The 18365-nt window shown below is 46.8% G+C and overlaps 1 protein-coding gene across 2 annotated transcripts in view; it reads left to right on the top strand.

The window, feature by feature from the left end:
- Positions 1–18365, top strand: part of SPG21 (SPG21 abhydrolase domain containing, maspardin) — a 71375-nt gene that overhangs the window by 17202 nt on the left and 35808 nt on the right. Inside the window, exons 1-2 of one of the 2 annotated variants that reach the window (XM_069766338.1) lie at positions 9890–10088; positions 11888–11975. In XM_069766338.1, coding sequence (XP_069622439.1) covers positions 11913–11975 — 63 coding nt within the window. In that variant the 5' untranslated portion in view covers positions 9890–10088; positions 11888–11912. Of the gene's footprint in view, positions 1–9889; positions 10089–11887; positions 11976–18365 lie in introns of those variants that run through there. The other variant, XM_069766337.1, reaches the window with a different exon arrangement.

Genomic DNA, 18365 nt, shown 5'->3' with positions numbered 1-18365 from the left:
TGGTTCGAAGGCACGGTGTGACTTTATTCCAGATTCCTGTTTTTTTTGTTTTTTCTTTTACTTTACCTTTTTTTCCAGACTAGGCAACTATAAAAACTTAAAATCAAGTGCTCCTTTTTGCAGTGTGGAGCTCCGTTTTTATTTTTTTTTCCCCTTTAAGAATGATTAGTCAAACTGGTGACTCTTACAGATATATTCCCACTGTACATTGAGACTTGTTGTCCTACTAAACAGCTGCTTTTTCCTTTTTTTCTCTTCGCCACGACAGCACCCACTGAGAGAGGGGATCCGCCCCTAGGAACAGGAAACCCTACGGAGAGATAAAAGGGGCGGTCCCCCTCGCTCCCACAGTTCTGGTTTCCTGTTCCTACGGGAAGATCCACGGAGAAGAGGATTCCCAGCCTGGACGCCGCTTGCGCAGTTTACCTGTGAGGACGCAAGGGCTCCAGGACTGGATGCAGCGTCGGGGGTGCTGATTCAGTTTTCCCCCCTCTGCTGGCAGACGTCGCGAGACCGGGTCGTGGGGTCGGTTCGCGGCGGTCTGCGGAGCAAGCACCAGGTGGTAGCGTCGCGCCGTCCTCGGCGGACACTTGTGCGGTGTGGAGCCCAGTGCATGTCCCCGGAAGTGCTGGTAAGCTTCCGGGGTGCGGAGGAGTGAGACGACGCCGGCGCTGAAGCCGGGTAACAGCGCCGGAGTACACAATATGGCCGCGACACGGAAGTGGTTAGCACTTCCGGGTTCAACAGGAAGAACATGGCGGCCCCCATGTGAAAAGGACGCCGGCGCTGCATCCCGGCGTCCAGAATGGATTCTACAAGGGAGCCTGCGGTACCTTCTCTAGAAGTTACCGCCATCACCCCTCGCAGCCATGCCAGCAGCAGCAGCCGCTCTAGGCAGAGCGGATCGTCCAAAAGGAAGCCACCTGCATCTGTGTCTCCTCCTCAGCCGGTACCTGATCGGTCAGCTTCTGGGTGAGTGTGCATCTACCCCACTAGTCTGATTATTGTCCCTCTCCCTTTATAATAGGCAAAAAGGAAAGAAAAAGCGAAACACAAGCAGTGTGCGTTATGTATCCAGCTCCTTCCGGATAGTTACACTAAAAGGCTATGTGATTCATGTATAAAATCAACGTTACGTGAGGAAGCCTCAGTCAAATCAGAGGATATAAGGGCCATGATCAGGGAAGAATTACGAGCCCTACAAAGCGTTGGCAGAGAGCCACGTATTAAGGAGAAAAAAGGATACGTTTCACCTCTATCCGATCAGGCCTCTGAGTTAGAGGAATCAAACTCAGATAGATCGCAGCAGGAGGTATCCTCAGATGAGGATCAGGATACGTGCTTCCCCACAGACAGCATTGACAATCTGGTGAGATCAGTTTGCAATACCATGGGCATAGAAGATCTTAAAGTCCCTAAAACACAGCAAGACATTATGTTTGCCGGCCTATCCGAAAAGAAGAGACCCTCTTTTCCGGTAATAACGGCAGTAAAGAGTTTGATCAAAAAAGAGTGGGAAAGCCAGGGGCAGAGGGGGTTACCACCATCCTCAAAAAGACGCTACTCCTTTAATGATGAAGAATTAGCAACATGGTCAAAAGCCCCAAAAGTAGACGCAGCTGTGGCGTCTACATCAAAGGGATCCTTACTGCCTGTAGAGGATTCAGGCTCGTTGCAAGATCCTCTAGATCGCAAAGCCGATTCACTTCTTAAAAGAGTATGGGAGACTTCTGCAGGGGCTTTTAAACCGGCAATCTCAGCCACATGCACCGCAAGATCCATGCTTGTTTGGCTGAGTGACTTGGAAGAAGGGCTGAAAGGAGGTCTCTCTCGAGAAAAATTATTGTCCTCCATACCCCTAATTAGAGGTGCCACAGTCTTTCTAGCGGACTCATGTGCCGACTCTATACGCCTGGCAGCCAAGTCGGCAGGATTAACCAATGCAGCACGTAGGGCCCTATGGCTTAAGGGCTGGAAAGGTGACCCTCAGACCAAGTCTAAGTTATGCAACCTCCCATGTCAGGGTGAGTACCTGTTTGGTACCAAACTGGATGAGATCTTAACTAAAGCAGGGGAAAGGAAGAAAGGCTTTCCAAATAGTAATAATTACCTTCCATTTTATAGGAGAGCGTTCCGAAAGCCCGCATTTAATAAAAGGAAGGAGTTTAAGAACCAGGATCGCTGGGCCACAAGAGATACAAAACAAAGGGGTGCGTTCTTTGGGAAGCGCCCTTTCAAGTTTGAAGAAAAACCCCGTTAGGACAGATCTACCTGTGGGAGGCAGATTGTTCTCCTTCGCTAATCAATGGCGGGCCATAACAGCAAATATTTGGGCAAATAACCTTATCACATCTGGGTTACAATTAAAATTTTCCCGAGTCCCTCCGGACTCATTTATATTGACTTCATTAAAGTCTCAATTACAACAAGAGGCATTGGAGCAGGAGGTAATAAATCTCCTAGCTAAGGGAGTCTTGGTGGAGGTTCCATTCCTACAGGAGGGGAAAGGATTCTATTCCCCGTTATTTCTGATTCCTAAACCAGATGGAACATTCAGAACTATTATTAATCTTAAAAAATTAAACATCTACCTAGAAAATCAAACCTTTAAAGGGAAGGTGCCATCAAAAAAAATTTTTTTTCAGAAATTGTAAAAATGTAAAGAATTAATGATTACATTTTCTTTAAAAAATATTATCATTTGTTTATAATTTAGTAAAATATGAAAAATTATTTGAAAAGTTTTGGAATTTCCACTTTTCAACACTAGGGGGAGCAGCTGCTGAAATTTCAGAAAAACCTAGTGTACAACTAGCTCACATTACTGCACTGCAGTAATTATGGGCGGAGTCTGCTGACGTGTGTGATGTCTCCTCTCCTCCCCTTCTGGGTGTTTGCTATGGGATTAGAGAGGATGATATTCAGGAACCCAGTGAGCAGCCATTTTGTTGGTGACTGCAGAGTATGGCTGCCGTCACACTATCAGTATTTGGTCAGTATTTTACCTCAGTATTTGTAAGCCAAAACCAGGAGTGGAACAAATAGAGGAAAAGTATAATAGAAACATATGCACCACTTCTGTATTTATCACCCACTCCTGGTTTTGGTTTACAAATACTGATGTAAAATACTGACCAAATAATGATAGTGTGAAGGCAGCCTTATACTGACAAGTAGACAGTCACCGAGGATGGCAGGCAGCAAGGATTCTGGGAGATATGTGGTGGAGGAAGCAGGGTGACAGCAGCACAGAGTATTTCAGGAGAGCAGTGTGCTGGTCTATAAGGGCCCCCTGTTTGGTGCGCGGAGCAGCCAGGGATTGTACATACAGAGCTGTCTTTTATACACATGGATGGACCGTCTGATCCACAGAAATCCAGGAAACATTTCTTTGGATTGATGGCCTGGTCTGATCCAGACTTTGCATGCAGACCCCATTCCCCTCCTCAGATCCTGTCTCCTCCATCCTGTCCTGGCAATGTGTGAAAGCGAGGTGACAGGCGCAGTCCGGGGTGACGCTGGGAAGGAAATGTAGCCATATAATAACGATAAAAATGAGACCCCTCTCTTCAGCTGCCTCACCAGCCTTCCCCTGACTGCACCTAACTGGAGGTCATGCTGCCCCCTCTATTACCCTAGACCCGCGTGCAGGTGCTCAGCCAGAACCACTATAGAATGGGTCCACTTTCTGAAGATAATACTGCCAGTGTTCTCACATAATACCGCCATATAGATCACACACAATACTATCAAATAGATCACACAATACTGTCATACAGTTCTCACATAATACCACCATATAGATCACACATAATACCGCCAGTGTTCTCACATACCGCCATATAGATCACACATAATACCGCCAGTGTTCTCACATACCACCATATAGATCACACATAATACCGCCATATAGATCACCCATAATACCGCCAGTGTTCTCACATACCGCCATATAGATCACACATAATACCGCCAGTGTTCTCACATACCACCATATAGATCACACATAATACCGCCATATAGATCACACATAATACCGCCAGTGTTCTCACATACCACCATATGCTTCTCACATAATACCGCCATATAGATCACCCATAATGCCGCCACATAGATCTCACATGTATTGTAAATAAAGAATCGGCCAGAATAAAGTCCTTTATTTATCTTTTTTATACCATACCGAACGCATAATCCTCGACTCCCTCATCTCCCACAACAAAAATAATAAACCACAATGGGGAAAGACACGCAGGGGGGAGAGGAGTGCATAGGAGAGGATTAGATACTGACTGCTGAGCCGTGTATCTAATCCTGTCCTGTGTGATACTGTGCTGCGCCGTGTATCTAATCCTATCTTGTGTGATACTGTACACAGGACAGGATTAGCTACACAAGACTAGATTAGCTACACAGGACAGAGGTAGCAGTGGTAGATGGTATATAGAGGCAGGCAGCAGTGGTAGATGGTATATAGAGGCAGGCAGCAGTGGTAGATGGTATATAGAGACAGGCAGCAGTGGTAGATGGTATATAGAGGCAGGCAGCAGTGGTAGATGGTATATAGAGGCAGGCAGCAGTGGTAGATGGTATATAGAGACAGGCAGCAGTGGTAGATGGTATATAGAGGCAGGCAGCAGTGGTAGGTGGTATACAGAGGCAGGTAGCGGTGCTATACAGAGGCAGGCAGCAGTGGTAGATGGTATATAGAGGCAGGCAGCACTGTTAGGTGGTATACAGAGGCAGGTAGCGGTGGTATACAGAGGCAGGCAGTAGTAGATGGTATATAGAGGCAGGCAGCAGTGGTAGGTGGTATATAGGGGCAGGTAGTGGTGGTATATAGGGGCAGGTAGCAGTGGTATATAGGGGCAGGTAGCAGTGGTATATAGGGGCAGGTAGCAGAGGTATATAGGGGCAGGTAGCAGTGGTATATAGGGGCAGGTAGCAGTGGTATATAGGGGCAGGTAGCAGTGGTATATAGGGGCAGGTAGCAGTGGTATATAGGGGCAGGTAGCAGTGGTATATAGGAGCTGGTAGCAGTGGTATATAGGGGCAGGTAGCAGTGGTATATAGGAGCAGGTAGCAGTGGTATATAGGAGCAGGTAGCAGTGGTATATAGGAGCAGGTAGCAGTGGTATATAGGAGCAGGTAGCAGTGGTATATAGGAGCAGGTGGCAGTGGTATATAGGAGCAGGTGGCAGTGGTATATAGGAGCAGGTGGCAGTGGTATATAGGGGCAGGTGGCAGTGGTATATAGGGGCAGGTGGCAGTGGTATATAGGGACAGGTAGCAGTGGTAGATGCATAAGAAAATAAAAACTCTGTACTTGCCTTCAGTCCTCTCCCAGGAAGTGCTGAGTCATGTTCAGGGCAGAGCAGTGTGACATCTCCCTGCTCTGCTCTCAACAGGTCGGCAGTGATCAGTGATTGCAGCCTGTACTGTAATACTAAGTACAGGCTGCAATCACAGCTCCTGGCTGCAGATACTCACCTCAGACCCTCGCTCCCAGCAGCAGCTTCTCCCTGGCAGCTCCTGCTATGATCGCACACTGAGCTGTGTGTGCGATGACAGAGGAAAAAAAACAAAATGGCCGCGATCTCCTCTCACAGCTGTGACGTAGCAGCCCAGGGGGCGTGCCCAAGTCACAGCTGAGAGGCAGGAGGAGCGGTCGGAGCCCGACTGTTGGCTCCTATGCCCATGGCTGCCGTAAGTGAGGTGTGCAAGTGTCGTGCCCAGACACTTACACCCACACTAATGAAAATGGCGGCCTCCAGTGGCAAAAGTAAAAATGAATAAATAAAAAAGTATTAAAGTACTACATTTACTTTTGTATTAAAAATAATTGATTATATAATCAATAATTATTAATACAAAAACTAAAATCACGGCACCCTCCCTTTAAGATGGAGTCTATCCGGTCCACCATTAAACTCCTGTTTCCCTATTGCTTTATGACAGTTCTCGACCTTAAAGATGCGTATTACCATCTACCTATTTATGCAGAGCATCAACAATATCTCCGTGTAGCGATTGTATTGAATGGGTGTGTCCGACACTTTCAGTATACTGCAATGCCTTTTGGGCTATCTATAGCCCCAAGAGTATTCACTAAACTAATGGCGGAGGTAATGTCATATCTAAGACTAAAAGACACTCTCGTAATTCCCTACTTAGATGACATCTTAGTAGTAGGAAATTCTCCTTCGCAATGTCAACAACGGTTGTGTGATATGATAGCATCTCTGCAAAGATTGGGTTGGATAATAAACTGGGAAAAATCTAGACTTATCCCAACAACTCGGCAAATTTTTCTGGGAATTATATTAGATTCTACAAGCCAGAAATGTTTCCTTCCGGAAACTAAACAAATAACGGTTGGGAATAAAGTTCAGTCGGTAATAGATAAACCCCTAATTTCTTTGAGAGAAGGCATGTCCCTTCTTGGCTCCTTCACGTCATGTATCCCAGCGGTTCCATGGGCCCAATTTCATTCGAGGCATTTGCAGTATGCAATTTTACATGAAGAAGAAAAATCTCATGGTCATTTAAATATTAAAATTTTCCTTTCTAATAAAGTAATCCAATCTGATATGGTGGCTAGAACCAAGAAACCTGGTCAGTGGAGTCCCCTGGGTAGTTAAACCCTCAAATATAATATATACTGATGCCAGTCCTACTGGCTGGGGCGCACATTTAAAAGATCATTTAGTCCAAGGATTATGGTCAGTCACGGAGTCAGACGACTCTTCTAATATAAGAGAGCTTAAAGCTATCTATCATGCTCTATGTGAATTCCTTCCGCAGCTACACGGGACACATAACAGAATTCTGTCCGACAACATGACATCAGTCGCCTATATCAATCATCAAGGAGGAACAAAATCAGGAACACTTATGTCTATAACCGAAGACATTCTAACCATAGCCGAAGAACATCTTCTGTCCCTGTCAGCGCTGCATGTCAGAGGAGTGGACAACTCAAGAGCAGACTTCCTCAGTCGTCATACCCTCCACCAAGGGGAATGGGTCCTAAATCATCACATTTTCAAAATGATAACTATGAAATGGGGTATACCCGAGATAGATCTCTTCGCCACAAGACAAAACCGACAACTAAAAAGATTCGCTTCAATGTTCCGGGCCGACAATCCCGATATTCTCGATGCCCTTCAGACTCCTTGGATATTTCAGAAAGCATACGCTTTTCCTCCTCTGATTCTTCTACCAACGGTAATCAGGAAGATAAGGGAGGACCGGGCAAATATAATCCTGATTGCCCCGTTTTGGCCAAAAAGACCATGGTTTTCCCTGCTCAGAGCCATGTCCATCTCGGATCCGTGGATCCTCCCGGAGGATCAGGATCTTCTTTTCCAGGGGCCCTTCAACCACCCTCATGTGAAGGGACTAAGGTTGACAGCCTGGAATTTGAGAGGCAGCTGTTAAAACTAAGAGGCTTCTCCGATAGTGTTATTAATACCTTGTTGACAAGTAGGAAAAGATCCACTACTGACATATATGTGAGAGTGTGGAAGAAATTTCTAGATCTCTATCCATCAGCATTGTCTAGTGAAATTCCCGTCTCCACTATTCTAGAATTTCTTCAAAAAGGACGTGACCTAGGCCTTTCAGTTAATACTCTGAAGGTACAAGTTTCTGCCCTAGGGGCCTTGTATAGTCACAATGTTGCGGGTAATTGATGGATAGCTAGATTTATTTCAGCTTGCCAGAGATCAGAGCCAGTTCAGATTCCCCAGATGCCTCCTTGGGATATTAATTTGGTCCTGGAAGCCTTAACAGGTCATCCATTTGAGCCTCTAGACTTAGCTCACATTAAATATACTTCACTTAAGACCGTTCTTCTTGTCGCGTTAGTATCGGCAAGAAGAGTAGGTGACATACAGGCGCTATCAGTAGATCCTCCCTTTATGTCAATATTTCCTGATAGAATTGTCCTGAAAACAGACCCTTCCTACCTACCTAAAATGTGTACAAAATTCCATAGATCTCAAGAGATCCTTCTTCCTTCTTTCTATAATAATCCTACAAACCAGGAGGAAGAGAAGTACCATACTTAAGTTAGTATAGCCCTTCTAACATCTAATCTGGATAGGACTAGCGCCTGGAGGAAGAGCAGGGCTCTCTTTGTTTCCTTCCAGGTTCAAAGGAAAGGATCTGGTGTAACAAAAGGCACACTATCCCGATGGATTCGGGAGGCGATACACCTGGCCTATTCATCTAAAGGGGAGAATCCACCTGAGACTGTGAAGGCACATTCCACCCGGGCGATGGCATCATCCTGGGCTGAGCAAGCAGAGGTTCCTATAGAACTCATATGTGAGGCCGCAACCTGGTCTTCTCCTTCTACCTTCTATAGTCACTATAGATTAGATCTATCTGCCTCCACTGACTTGTGTTTCGGTAGATCAGTCCTTAATACGATAATCCCCCCCCCCCCCCCCCCAAATAACTATCTCTGAAAGTCTCTCAGTGGGTGCTGTCGTGGCGAAGAGAAAACACCGGATTACGTACCGGTAATGCTCTTTTATAGAGCCACGACAGCACCCCTTCACTTCCCTCCCATTTATATATATTAGTGTACATATGAGCACTGTTAAGGGTGGTGGATTCTTGTAGTTATACGTAATTAAATTATAATAAATGATGATAAAGAATTGTCTACTAAAACTGGTGGGCGGTTCCTCGCAATCTCTGTAACCCAAACTGTGGGAGCGAGGGGGACCGCCCCTTTTATCTCTCCGTAGGGTTTCCTGTTCCTAGGGGCGGATCCCCTCTCTCAGTGGGTGCTGTCGTGGCTCTATAAAAGAGCATTAGCGGTACGTAATCCGGTGTTTTTTTTTTTCCCTCCAGGTTACTGTACTGGAATCTGTTGTCTCAGTAAGGTTTCCCGATTAAACCCCCCCCCCCCAAGGCAGACACAGCTGATAGTCTGTAATTATTCTAATATGCGTGCGCTAAGGTGACTGGTTCAGTATGACTATACATTTGGTGAATACCTCATTGTGATTAGTGATGAGCGAATATACTCGTTATTTCTCGAGCATGCTCGGGTGTTTGCAGGATGTGTTTTTGCCCCATAGATTAACATTAGCGACGCATTGCGACACATTGCCACACGTTGCAACCGTCGTGCGACGGTTGCGCCGTGTTGTGGCGGACCGCCTGGAGCAAAAAACGTTACATGTAACGTTTTTTGCTGCCGACGGACCGCTTTTTCCGACCACGCATGCGCGGCCGGAACTCCGCCCCCACTTCCCCGCACCTCACAATGGGGCAGCGGATGCGATGAATATCTGCAGCCGCTGCACCCGTTGTGCGGCGCAAACAACGCTAGCGTCGGTAACCTCAGCCCGACGCACTGCGACGGGCCGAGCCCGACGCTAGTGTGAAAGTAGCCTTATTGTTGTGTTTTCTATGAGATTTAAATACTTCATTTGTAGTCTATTATTATTATTATTAGGGGCGCAAAAATGTTTTTATATGATCTAGAACGCTACAGAGGTCCCTACATCTGACCGTCATGCTGATGGGCCCCATGCCCAAACTTTGCTTTGGGACTTTTTGACTCTACCCCACTGAGTGACGGCATACCCCTAAATACAGACGTATGTGGCGGCACCTGGCAGTATTCTTCCAGCTGCACAGTCATATGTGTTGTATGTGCAGAGCTGGGGTTTGATGCTCATCCCTTATGATAAAACAATAGTAAAATTTTATTTCCAAATTCCGTGTCACTAATTTACTCTATTCCGACGGCCGCTGTCATTTTTTTAATTTTTTTATTTATGGCCGCACTTTCACGAGTTTGTGCCTGCAGGCATCGGATTGTGTGTGACTTATGTAATACTTCTGTTTTCTGCTTCCTGTTCAGATTCTCTGCCAAGAAAATTAGTTCCCCATGTGATGCATCTGATATTTGTCCTGAATGATGCTTTGTTCTAATTTGCACTGAGAAGGCCCCAACTGCAGAGGTGAAGACAATCCCATAAAATCCAAACAGTGCAAGTAAAATCCCAGCGTTACAGGGTCTCCTTGAAGAAATATCACCAATATTCAAAGACTTTGATAGAGTAATTTTGTCTCTTTCACATACCGTATGTTGGAATATACAAAGTGCACATCCTTGGTTTGCCGCTTGTTTTGTTGTTGTACAGGGTTATTCCCAAAATAAATACATTTATAGCCTATATGAAGGATGAGGGATAACTTGCTGGTCGCTGCAGTCTGACCTCTGGTACCCCAAGGGATGTGGACATTGCGGCTCTATAGCCCTGAGAATGGGGCACTGGAGCCCAGCAGTATAAACCTGCAGCTATGGGGTTATTCTGCAGGTAAATAGCGTTATGAAGCCGCACACACTGAGAGCCCCACTTCTGGGAGGAAATTACCATAACTTTACTTCTTCTGGCAGCCTCAGGCTTTGTTAGGCTAGTTTCACACTAGCGTTTTGAGGAGCTGCGGACTTCCTCCGTGAAGCCCCGCCCTCGGCCGCACTTCCGCCACTAGCTCCGCCTACTTCTGCATGCGGCCGGCGTACCTATCTTTAACATTAGGTACGCAGGCCGTGCCGCTGTATGCGGATGCTTCCGCATGTGTCGTTTTGACGATGTGGAGAAAAAAAAATTGCTACAAGCTGCGTTCTACGCTGGTCGCCACATCGTCAAAACGTGAAACCGGCCTTATAGTGGTGCTGCCAGCCCGGATTCAGTCACCGCTCCTGAATATGGAGGACTTCCTGGCAGCAGGTTTACTAGTTTACTCAATGTTAGAACATGGTGTAAGGTCGAATGTTAACAGGGAAAACAAAGCAATGCTAATATAAATGAAGTTACTGTCATCAGGCTTCACATTCTATACAATAAACCAGTCAGCCTTGATGAGGCTGGTGTGTTTACTTTGAAAATCCATGTCAGAATGGTTGTATGATCCTCTGATGTTTCATGTGGAACTGGAGTCGCAATGTAATGGTGGCTGCGGAATGTTTTTTATTTAATCTAAGTGGGTGTTTTGAGATAGTTATCACTGGGTGCTTGTACTCTTTTACCTGTATAATGCTGCCCAATCATAAGTGGGCAGCAACACTCAAAGAAAAAAACATGCCCCACCATGGCTCAGAGCAGGTTTCTCAGTGTGTGAAATGTAGTTACACTTGTGTGTGTTGTGTTCAGGCAACTTATAATTGCTCTGCAGTGAGATCCGGGCTGTCGTTTGGTATATACTATGTCACCTCAGAGAGACCTCATCTGAAAGGTGTTGGTCATCTGTTGTTTTCTGATCACATAGGTTAGACCAGGAGATCGGGGCTGTATCCTTACATCTCACACACTGCGGAACCTGCTCTAAGCTATGGTGGGGGCGTGTTCTTTTTCTGCTTATGATTGGTCAGCATTATACAGGGAGAAGTACACGCCCCCTGTGACAAAGATCTGATAACTTTTGTGAAGTCCAAGTGGGTGCTAACTCGTTAGGTGCTAAATAGCACTCTGCAGCCACCATTATATCCTGTGTCCAGTTGAATATGAAACCTTTGGTGAAGAGTCCTATTTAAGATCATGAGGGAAACCATTACACCAACATTCTGTACATGGATTTTCAAAGTACACCAGCTTCATCAGGTCTAAGAGATCCACTTAATAAGGTATGCAGTTTTTTTTAAGGAAATGAACATATTAATTTAATTGTGTCCATTGCATTTCCTATTTTGTAATAATAGCCCATTGTGTACTTGTGTGAAACTGCTTACTCTATGTTAAAAAATATATGTATTGTATGTGTGGTGGGTGGTCCCTCCTGCAAAGCATGAGCCAGCACACATAGCGAGGCTTGTGTCTCCTGATAACTCATCACATGCCTTCTCTCCTCCCTGCAGATCTGCCTGAACTTTACTCTGCGACATGGGAGCCATCAAGATCTCCCCAGACTACAACTGGTTTCGTAGCACGGTCCCACTAAAGCGGGTATGTAGAGTCCAGTCCTATTGAGTGCTGAGTAGACAACTTATGGCACAAGCTTGGATTTGATTGTATGATATTTTTTTATGTTCATAATTTTGATTTGTGAAGCATGTCTTAATTATTATACCTATGTAGCGCCATTAATTCCGCAGAACTTTACAGACATCATCACTGTCCCACATTATAAATTCCCTATCAGGATGTCTTTGGCACGTGGCATGAAAACCAAGAACCAGAAGGAAACCCTGGCAAACCCGGGAGAACATACAATCTGCAGATTCTATATTCTAACGCAGCATAAATATAACGTTGTTTTTAATTCATATGATTTATTCTGCAAGTTTAGAAAACCTGGCTTTCTTTCCATTGCTGGATGAGTGTCTGGAGTTGTCCCTCCTTACTAAGGGTTTTGCACTTCTAATGAGTATCTAAGAAAAAAAGAGGAAATGTCTGATATGTTCTGTCCTGTTGCATGAAGAGATACAGACTTCATTGCACAATGTAGTTAGTATATGGGCATGGAAGTAATATCTGGACATGATTGCAGTATGTATGATACGTGGCATACGTTCTGTGGAAGGTGCTCAGCATTCACTTGGTTGTACGGTGTTGTACAAATATAGATCTAGCCATTGCTAATCATTAACTGCATGTGTAAGGTTAATTATTAGAACGCACCAGACACTATGATGGGAATTTTGTAGATTATTTGTGCAGTCTAAAAAAAATTCTCTTCTAGCGTATGCAAGTAATTTTTTGTATGAAATCTATATACAGTAATTTGATTGCATTTCTGAGCCTGTATGTGGATGTGCCAGTACAATTTTCAGTAATTTTACTATGTAACATAGTAACATAGTTAGTAAGGCCGAAAAAAGACATTTGTCCATCCAGTTCAGCCTATATTCCATCCTAATAAATCCCCAGATCTACGTCCTTCTACAGAACCTAATAATTGTATGATACAATATTGTTCTGCTCCAGGAAGACATCCAGGCCTCTCTTGAACCCCTCGACTGAGTTCGCCATCACCACCTCCTCAGGCAAGCAATTCCAGATTCTCACTGCCCTAACAGTAAAGAATCCTCTTCTATGTTGGTGGAAAAACCTTCTCTCCTCCAGACGCAAAGAATGCCCCCTTGTGCCCGTCACCTTCCTTGGTATAAACAGATCCTCAGCGAGATATTTGTATTGTCCCCTTATATACTTATACATGGTTATTAGATCGCCCCTCAGTCGTCTTTTTTCTAGACTAAATAATCCTAATTTCGCTAATCTATCTGGGTATTATAGTTCTCCCATCCCCTTTATTAATTTTGTTGCCCTCCTTTGTACTCTCTCTAGTTCCATTATATCCTTCCTGAGCACCGGTGCCCAAAACTGGACACAGTACTCCATGTGCGGTCTAACTAGGGATTTGTACAGAGGCAGTATAATGCTCTCATCATGTGTATCCAGACCTCTTTTAATGCACCCCATGATCCTGTTTGCCTTGGCAGCTGCTGCCTGGCACTGGCTGCTCCAGGTAAGTTTATCATTAACTAGGATCCCCAAGTCCTTCTCCCTGTCAGATTTACCCAGTGGTTTCCCATTCAGTGTGTAATGGTGATATTGATTCCTTCTTCCCATGTGTGTAACCTTACATTTCTCTATCGCCTTTCATTGGGGGACACAGGAACCATGGGTGTATGCTGCTGCCACTAGGAGGCTGACACTATGCAAATAAAAAGTTAGCTCCTCCTCTGCAGTATACACCCTACCGACAGGAAGTAGGATATTCAGTTTAGCTTAGTGTCAGTAGGAGGTGGACACGGGTCTTTCATTAGACCCTTATCTACCTCAATGTGCGTCGTTTCCTTTCAGGTTTTTCCGGAGGGATACAGGGTGAACAGTCACACCTGTAGTCCCACAATGTGGACTATGAGTACGGCGTGTACTGCCACCCCGTATCCTCATAGATCCCTCACCAGGACCAAGATCCTAGCACACAAGCGTGCTTAGAAGTCCGGTCCTGGCTCCGTCCCCCACCCACTCGCCCACCAGAGCCTGTCGGTCGGAGGAGACGAGGACGTCCATCAGCTCCGTGGACGTCTCATTCCTTCCAGGTTAGTACCGGCGGGGGATGTTTAGGTGAGTATTTTCCCTCCCCACCCTGTGGCTTCCCTGGATCCTAAAAAGGGGGTTCCTACTTAGGGGTTTTCTGATGCGAATCGCATCTCTTTTCAGCCGCGCCACTTCCGTGGATGCGGCCTCCCTGTCCCCTGTTCCGGCGCGGCTGCCTTTACGGAACACCGCGCCGCTTCTTGTCCGGGCACGCTATCTGCGTGGCCGTGCTCAGGGGAGGACATTCCCGCCTCGGGTCCTGCAGGCTTCCCACCCCCCCCCCCCTGCCCTCTATCCAGCCCCAGCCAGTCCCCTTCTCCAGACCTCGCCTACTTCCCCTTAGGCGGCTACTTCGGTCTTTTTGACCTTTTTCGTAGTTTTGCGGCATCAGATTCCTCTTCGCAACAGCAGAGGCCTCTGGCACGTTAGATAGAAGAAGGTATTCTTCGACTCACTCTTTCCTGGCGTGCCTGCTACTCCTAAGGTGGATTCTCCAGGTCCAGGACTGGAAGTTCCACCTAGGCATGACCCACGACTAGGCCCCAGCCCGTTTCTCAGACCGGGCAACCGTCTCCTGTTCCTCAGGGACGTCTGGGTCTCCTCAGTAGAGGGCGCATGGGCCAGGGCACTTGTATCCTCTAGATACAAAATCTTCATTTCACGGTCCTGGGATCGTTTTCTTCAAATCCCAACCTCCAAGAGACCCCGCTCTAGTCCCGGGTTTCTTTACAGCCATTGTTTCCCTCCTTAAATCTGGGGTAAACGTTCCCGTCCCAGAACAGGAATGGTTCATCGGTTCACAGGCTTCTCTTCGAATCTTTCTGTACTGACAGAGGACAGCAAGGTTCGTCCCAGTCCGGATCTCCATTTGCTGTACAGGAAGTTTCGTCGGAGACACTTCAGGATGATATTCCCTCGTTCAGTAATCACTTTCATGGAGGCTCAGGAATTTCGGTTTCAGGCTCCCGAAAGTCTATCCATCTTTTCCGACATTCTAACCGTTGCGGGTGGCTCATCAACAGGAAGAAGTTCTGTCTTGTTCAGCGTCTCGTATCTCTGGGCATGTTCTTTGACACTTGTCGGACCAGAGTCTTCCTTCCCGAGGACAGGATATCCCTCCTTTGTCAGGAAGTTCGCTTGCTCCAGGGTTCTCGGCCCTAAGGAGGTTTGGTTGCAACATCGGAAGCAGTTTGCCCTTCGCCCGTTTCTTTCAAGACTTCTTCAGCAGGCTATTTTATCGCAGGGTACAGGTCTGTCTTCTCCCTGCATCGTCCGATCCGGCTTTCTCCCAGGTCAAATGGTTCCTCGACTGGTGGCCGAGGTCACTTCTCTTATCCCAGAGTAGATCCTTCACAGCATATCCTTCCTTCCAGTTCCCTGGCAGGTGGTGACGACGGACGCCAGTCCGCTCGCGGAGGCGCGGGGCTTTGTCTCCTGTTCTTTCAGGGTTGTTGGTCGGTGCAGGAGCCTCCTTTGCCGATCAATGTCCTCGAGTCCCGGATCATCTTTTCTGTCTTTCCTTCACTGGGTAAGGATTCTCAGCAGCCTGCCAATTCGAATCCAGACAGACAATGACACAGCAGTGCATATGTCTACCACCAGGGGTGGACTCGGCGTTCGCTGGCCTCGGCCGAGATTCCAGGACCCTCCTTTGGACAGAGGCAACGGTCCTGGTGAGCTCCACAGTGCATGTCCCCGGCGTGGACATTTAGGCCGCCGACTTCCTCGGCCGCGAGGGCCTCGCGGCAGGGGAATGGTACTTCAGGAGGTTTCCTATCGGATTGCTCTTCGATGGGGGACTCCAGAGGTGGACCTCATGGCGTCCCCATTGAACAGGAGGTCCCTCGGGTCGGCCCAGGGTCCCGTGATCCTCTCAGTGGTGTTGTCTCTCTGGCCATTCCTCGGTCGCAGTTCGGGCTCCCCTATCGGTTCCCACGCCTTCCCTTGCTTTCCAAGCTGTCGAAAAAGATCAAGGCTGGATGGGTGCCGGTCATTCTGATCGTCCCGGATTGGCCAAGGAGGTCTTAGTTTGCAGACATCGCCAATCTTCCGCGGACACCCCTGGTGTCTTCCGGGCGGACCCGATCTGCTGTCTCAGGGTCCGATCTGCCACCCGAATTATCGGTCGCTCAGTTTAACGGCGTGGCTGTGGACTCCACAGTTCTAAGAGCGTCCGGCCTTTCGGCCCAGATGAGTCACTCTATAATCCAGGCTGGGAAGCCTTTGTCTTCTTCCAGGATCTACTATCGTACCTGGAAGGCTTACTTTCGTTGATGCGAGTCCAACCACTTTTCACCTATGTCCTTTTTCCCTGCCTTCCATTTGGTTTTCCTTCAGGCAGGGCTGGATTCGGGCTTCGCTCTTAGTTCCCTAAAGGACCAGGTTCCTGCGCTCTTCTTCCCTTTCAGAAGACGTTATCTTCTCAGCCACAGGTTAAGACCTCCCTTCAAGGAGTAGCCCACGCTGTCCCTCCGTACAGGGCCTCTGTGGATTCATGGGATTTATAGGTTGGATTGGTTGTGCTTAGGGGTTCCCCCCTTTGAGCCTCTCAGGGAGTTTTTCCTGTCAGTTCTATCTCGGAAGGTGACTTTTCTCAGGTCCATCTTTTTGATCCGCCGCGTTTTTGAGTTGGCGGCCGCTTCTTGCCGACCTCCTTTTTTTTTATTTTAAACCAGGACAAGGTGGTCACAGGCCTCTGCCTTCCTTCCTTTCTCGAGGTGGTTTTTCATCTTTCCACTTCAACGAGGACATCGTTATACCTTTCCTTTTGTCCAGCTCCGATTCATCCGGCTGGACCTCGTCAGGGCAGTGAGGATCTCCCTGGCTAGCACAGCCGTTTTCCGAAAGATGGATTCTCTTTTCGCCATCCCTGATGGCGTGCGTAGAGGCCTGCCGACTTCCAAGGCGACTATTGCTCGCTCTATCAGATCGGCAATGGCGACTATTGCTCGCTCTATCAGATCGGCAATTTTGGAAGCTTTACCGGGTCAAGAACAAGAGTGCCCCCTCCTGAGATAAAGGCTCACTCTACCCGGGCAGTCGGCGCTTCCAGTGCGGTACGTCACAGGGTTATCGCTGACGGCTTTGCAAGCGGCACCTGGTCTTCCATCCACACGTTTCGCCGAACTACGGCGGACTCCAGCCTGGGCAGAAGGATCCTGCAGGCGGCAAGTCGGTTTTTCCCACCCCAGGGACTGCTTTGGGACGTCCCATGGTTCCTGTGTCCCCCAATGAAAGGCGATAGAGAAAACAGGATTTTTGGTTGCTTACCGTAAAATCTGTTTCTCGGAGCCTTCATTGGGGGACACAGCACCCTCCCAAGTTGAACAGCTCTGTTTACTGTATATGTTTGAGTTCTTTGAACACTCTTCGAGTGTTTGAAACTGTTAATCTATGGAGCGCCGTAGAATTTGTTGGCGCTATGTGAATAAAGTTTATTATTATTATTCCTCTTTTACACGTTGCTTCTCCTACTGCTTTCTCACTAACTGAATATCCTACTTCCTGTCGGTAGGGTGTATACTGCAGAGGAGGAGCTAACTTTTTATTTGCATAGTGTCAGCCTCCTAGTGGCAGCAGCATACACCCATGGTTCCTGTGTCCCCCAATGAAGGCTCCGAGAAACAGATTTTACGGTAAGCAACCAAAAATCCTGTTTTATCATTGTTAAACCTCATCTGCCACCTTTCAGCCCAAGTTTCCAACTTATCCAGATCCATCTGTAGCAGAATACTATCTTCTCTTGTATTAACTGCTTTACATAGTTTTGTATCATCTGCAAATATCGATATTTTACTGTGTAAACCTTCTACCAGATCATTAATGAATATGTTGAAGAGAACAGGTCCCAATACTGACCCCTGCGGTACCCCACTGGTCACAGCGACCCAGTTAGAGACTATACCATTTATAACCACCCTCTGCTTTCTATCACTAAGCCAGTTACTAACCCATTTACACACATTTTCCCCCAGACCAAGCATTCTCATTTTGTGTACCAACCTCTTGTGCGGCACGGTATCAAACGCTTTGGAAAAATCGAGATATACCACGTCCAATGACTCACCGTGGTCCAGCCTATAGCTTACCTCTTCATAAAAACTGATTAGATTGGTTTGACAGGAGCGATTTCTCATAAACCCATGCTGATATGGAGTTAAACAGTTATTCTCATTGAGATAATCCAGAATAACATCCCTCAGAAACCCTTCAAATATTTTACCAACAATAGAGGTTAGACTTACTGGCCTATAATTTCCAGGTTCACTTTTAGAGCCCTTTTTGAATATT

The sequence above is a fragment of the Ranitomeya imitator genome, chromosome 4 (assembly GCF_032444005.1).
Source record: "Ranitomeya imitator isolate aRanImi1 chromosome 4, aRanImi1.pri, whole genome shotgun sequence".
Taxonomy (NCBI): domain Eukaryota; kingdom Metazoa; phylum Chordata; class Amphibia; order Anura; family Dendrobatidae; genus Ranitomeya; species Ranitomeya imitator.
This window is presented reverse-complemented; position numbering and strand designations above follow the sequence as displayed.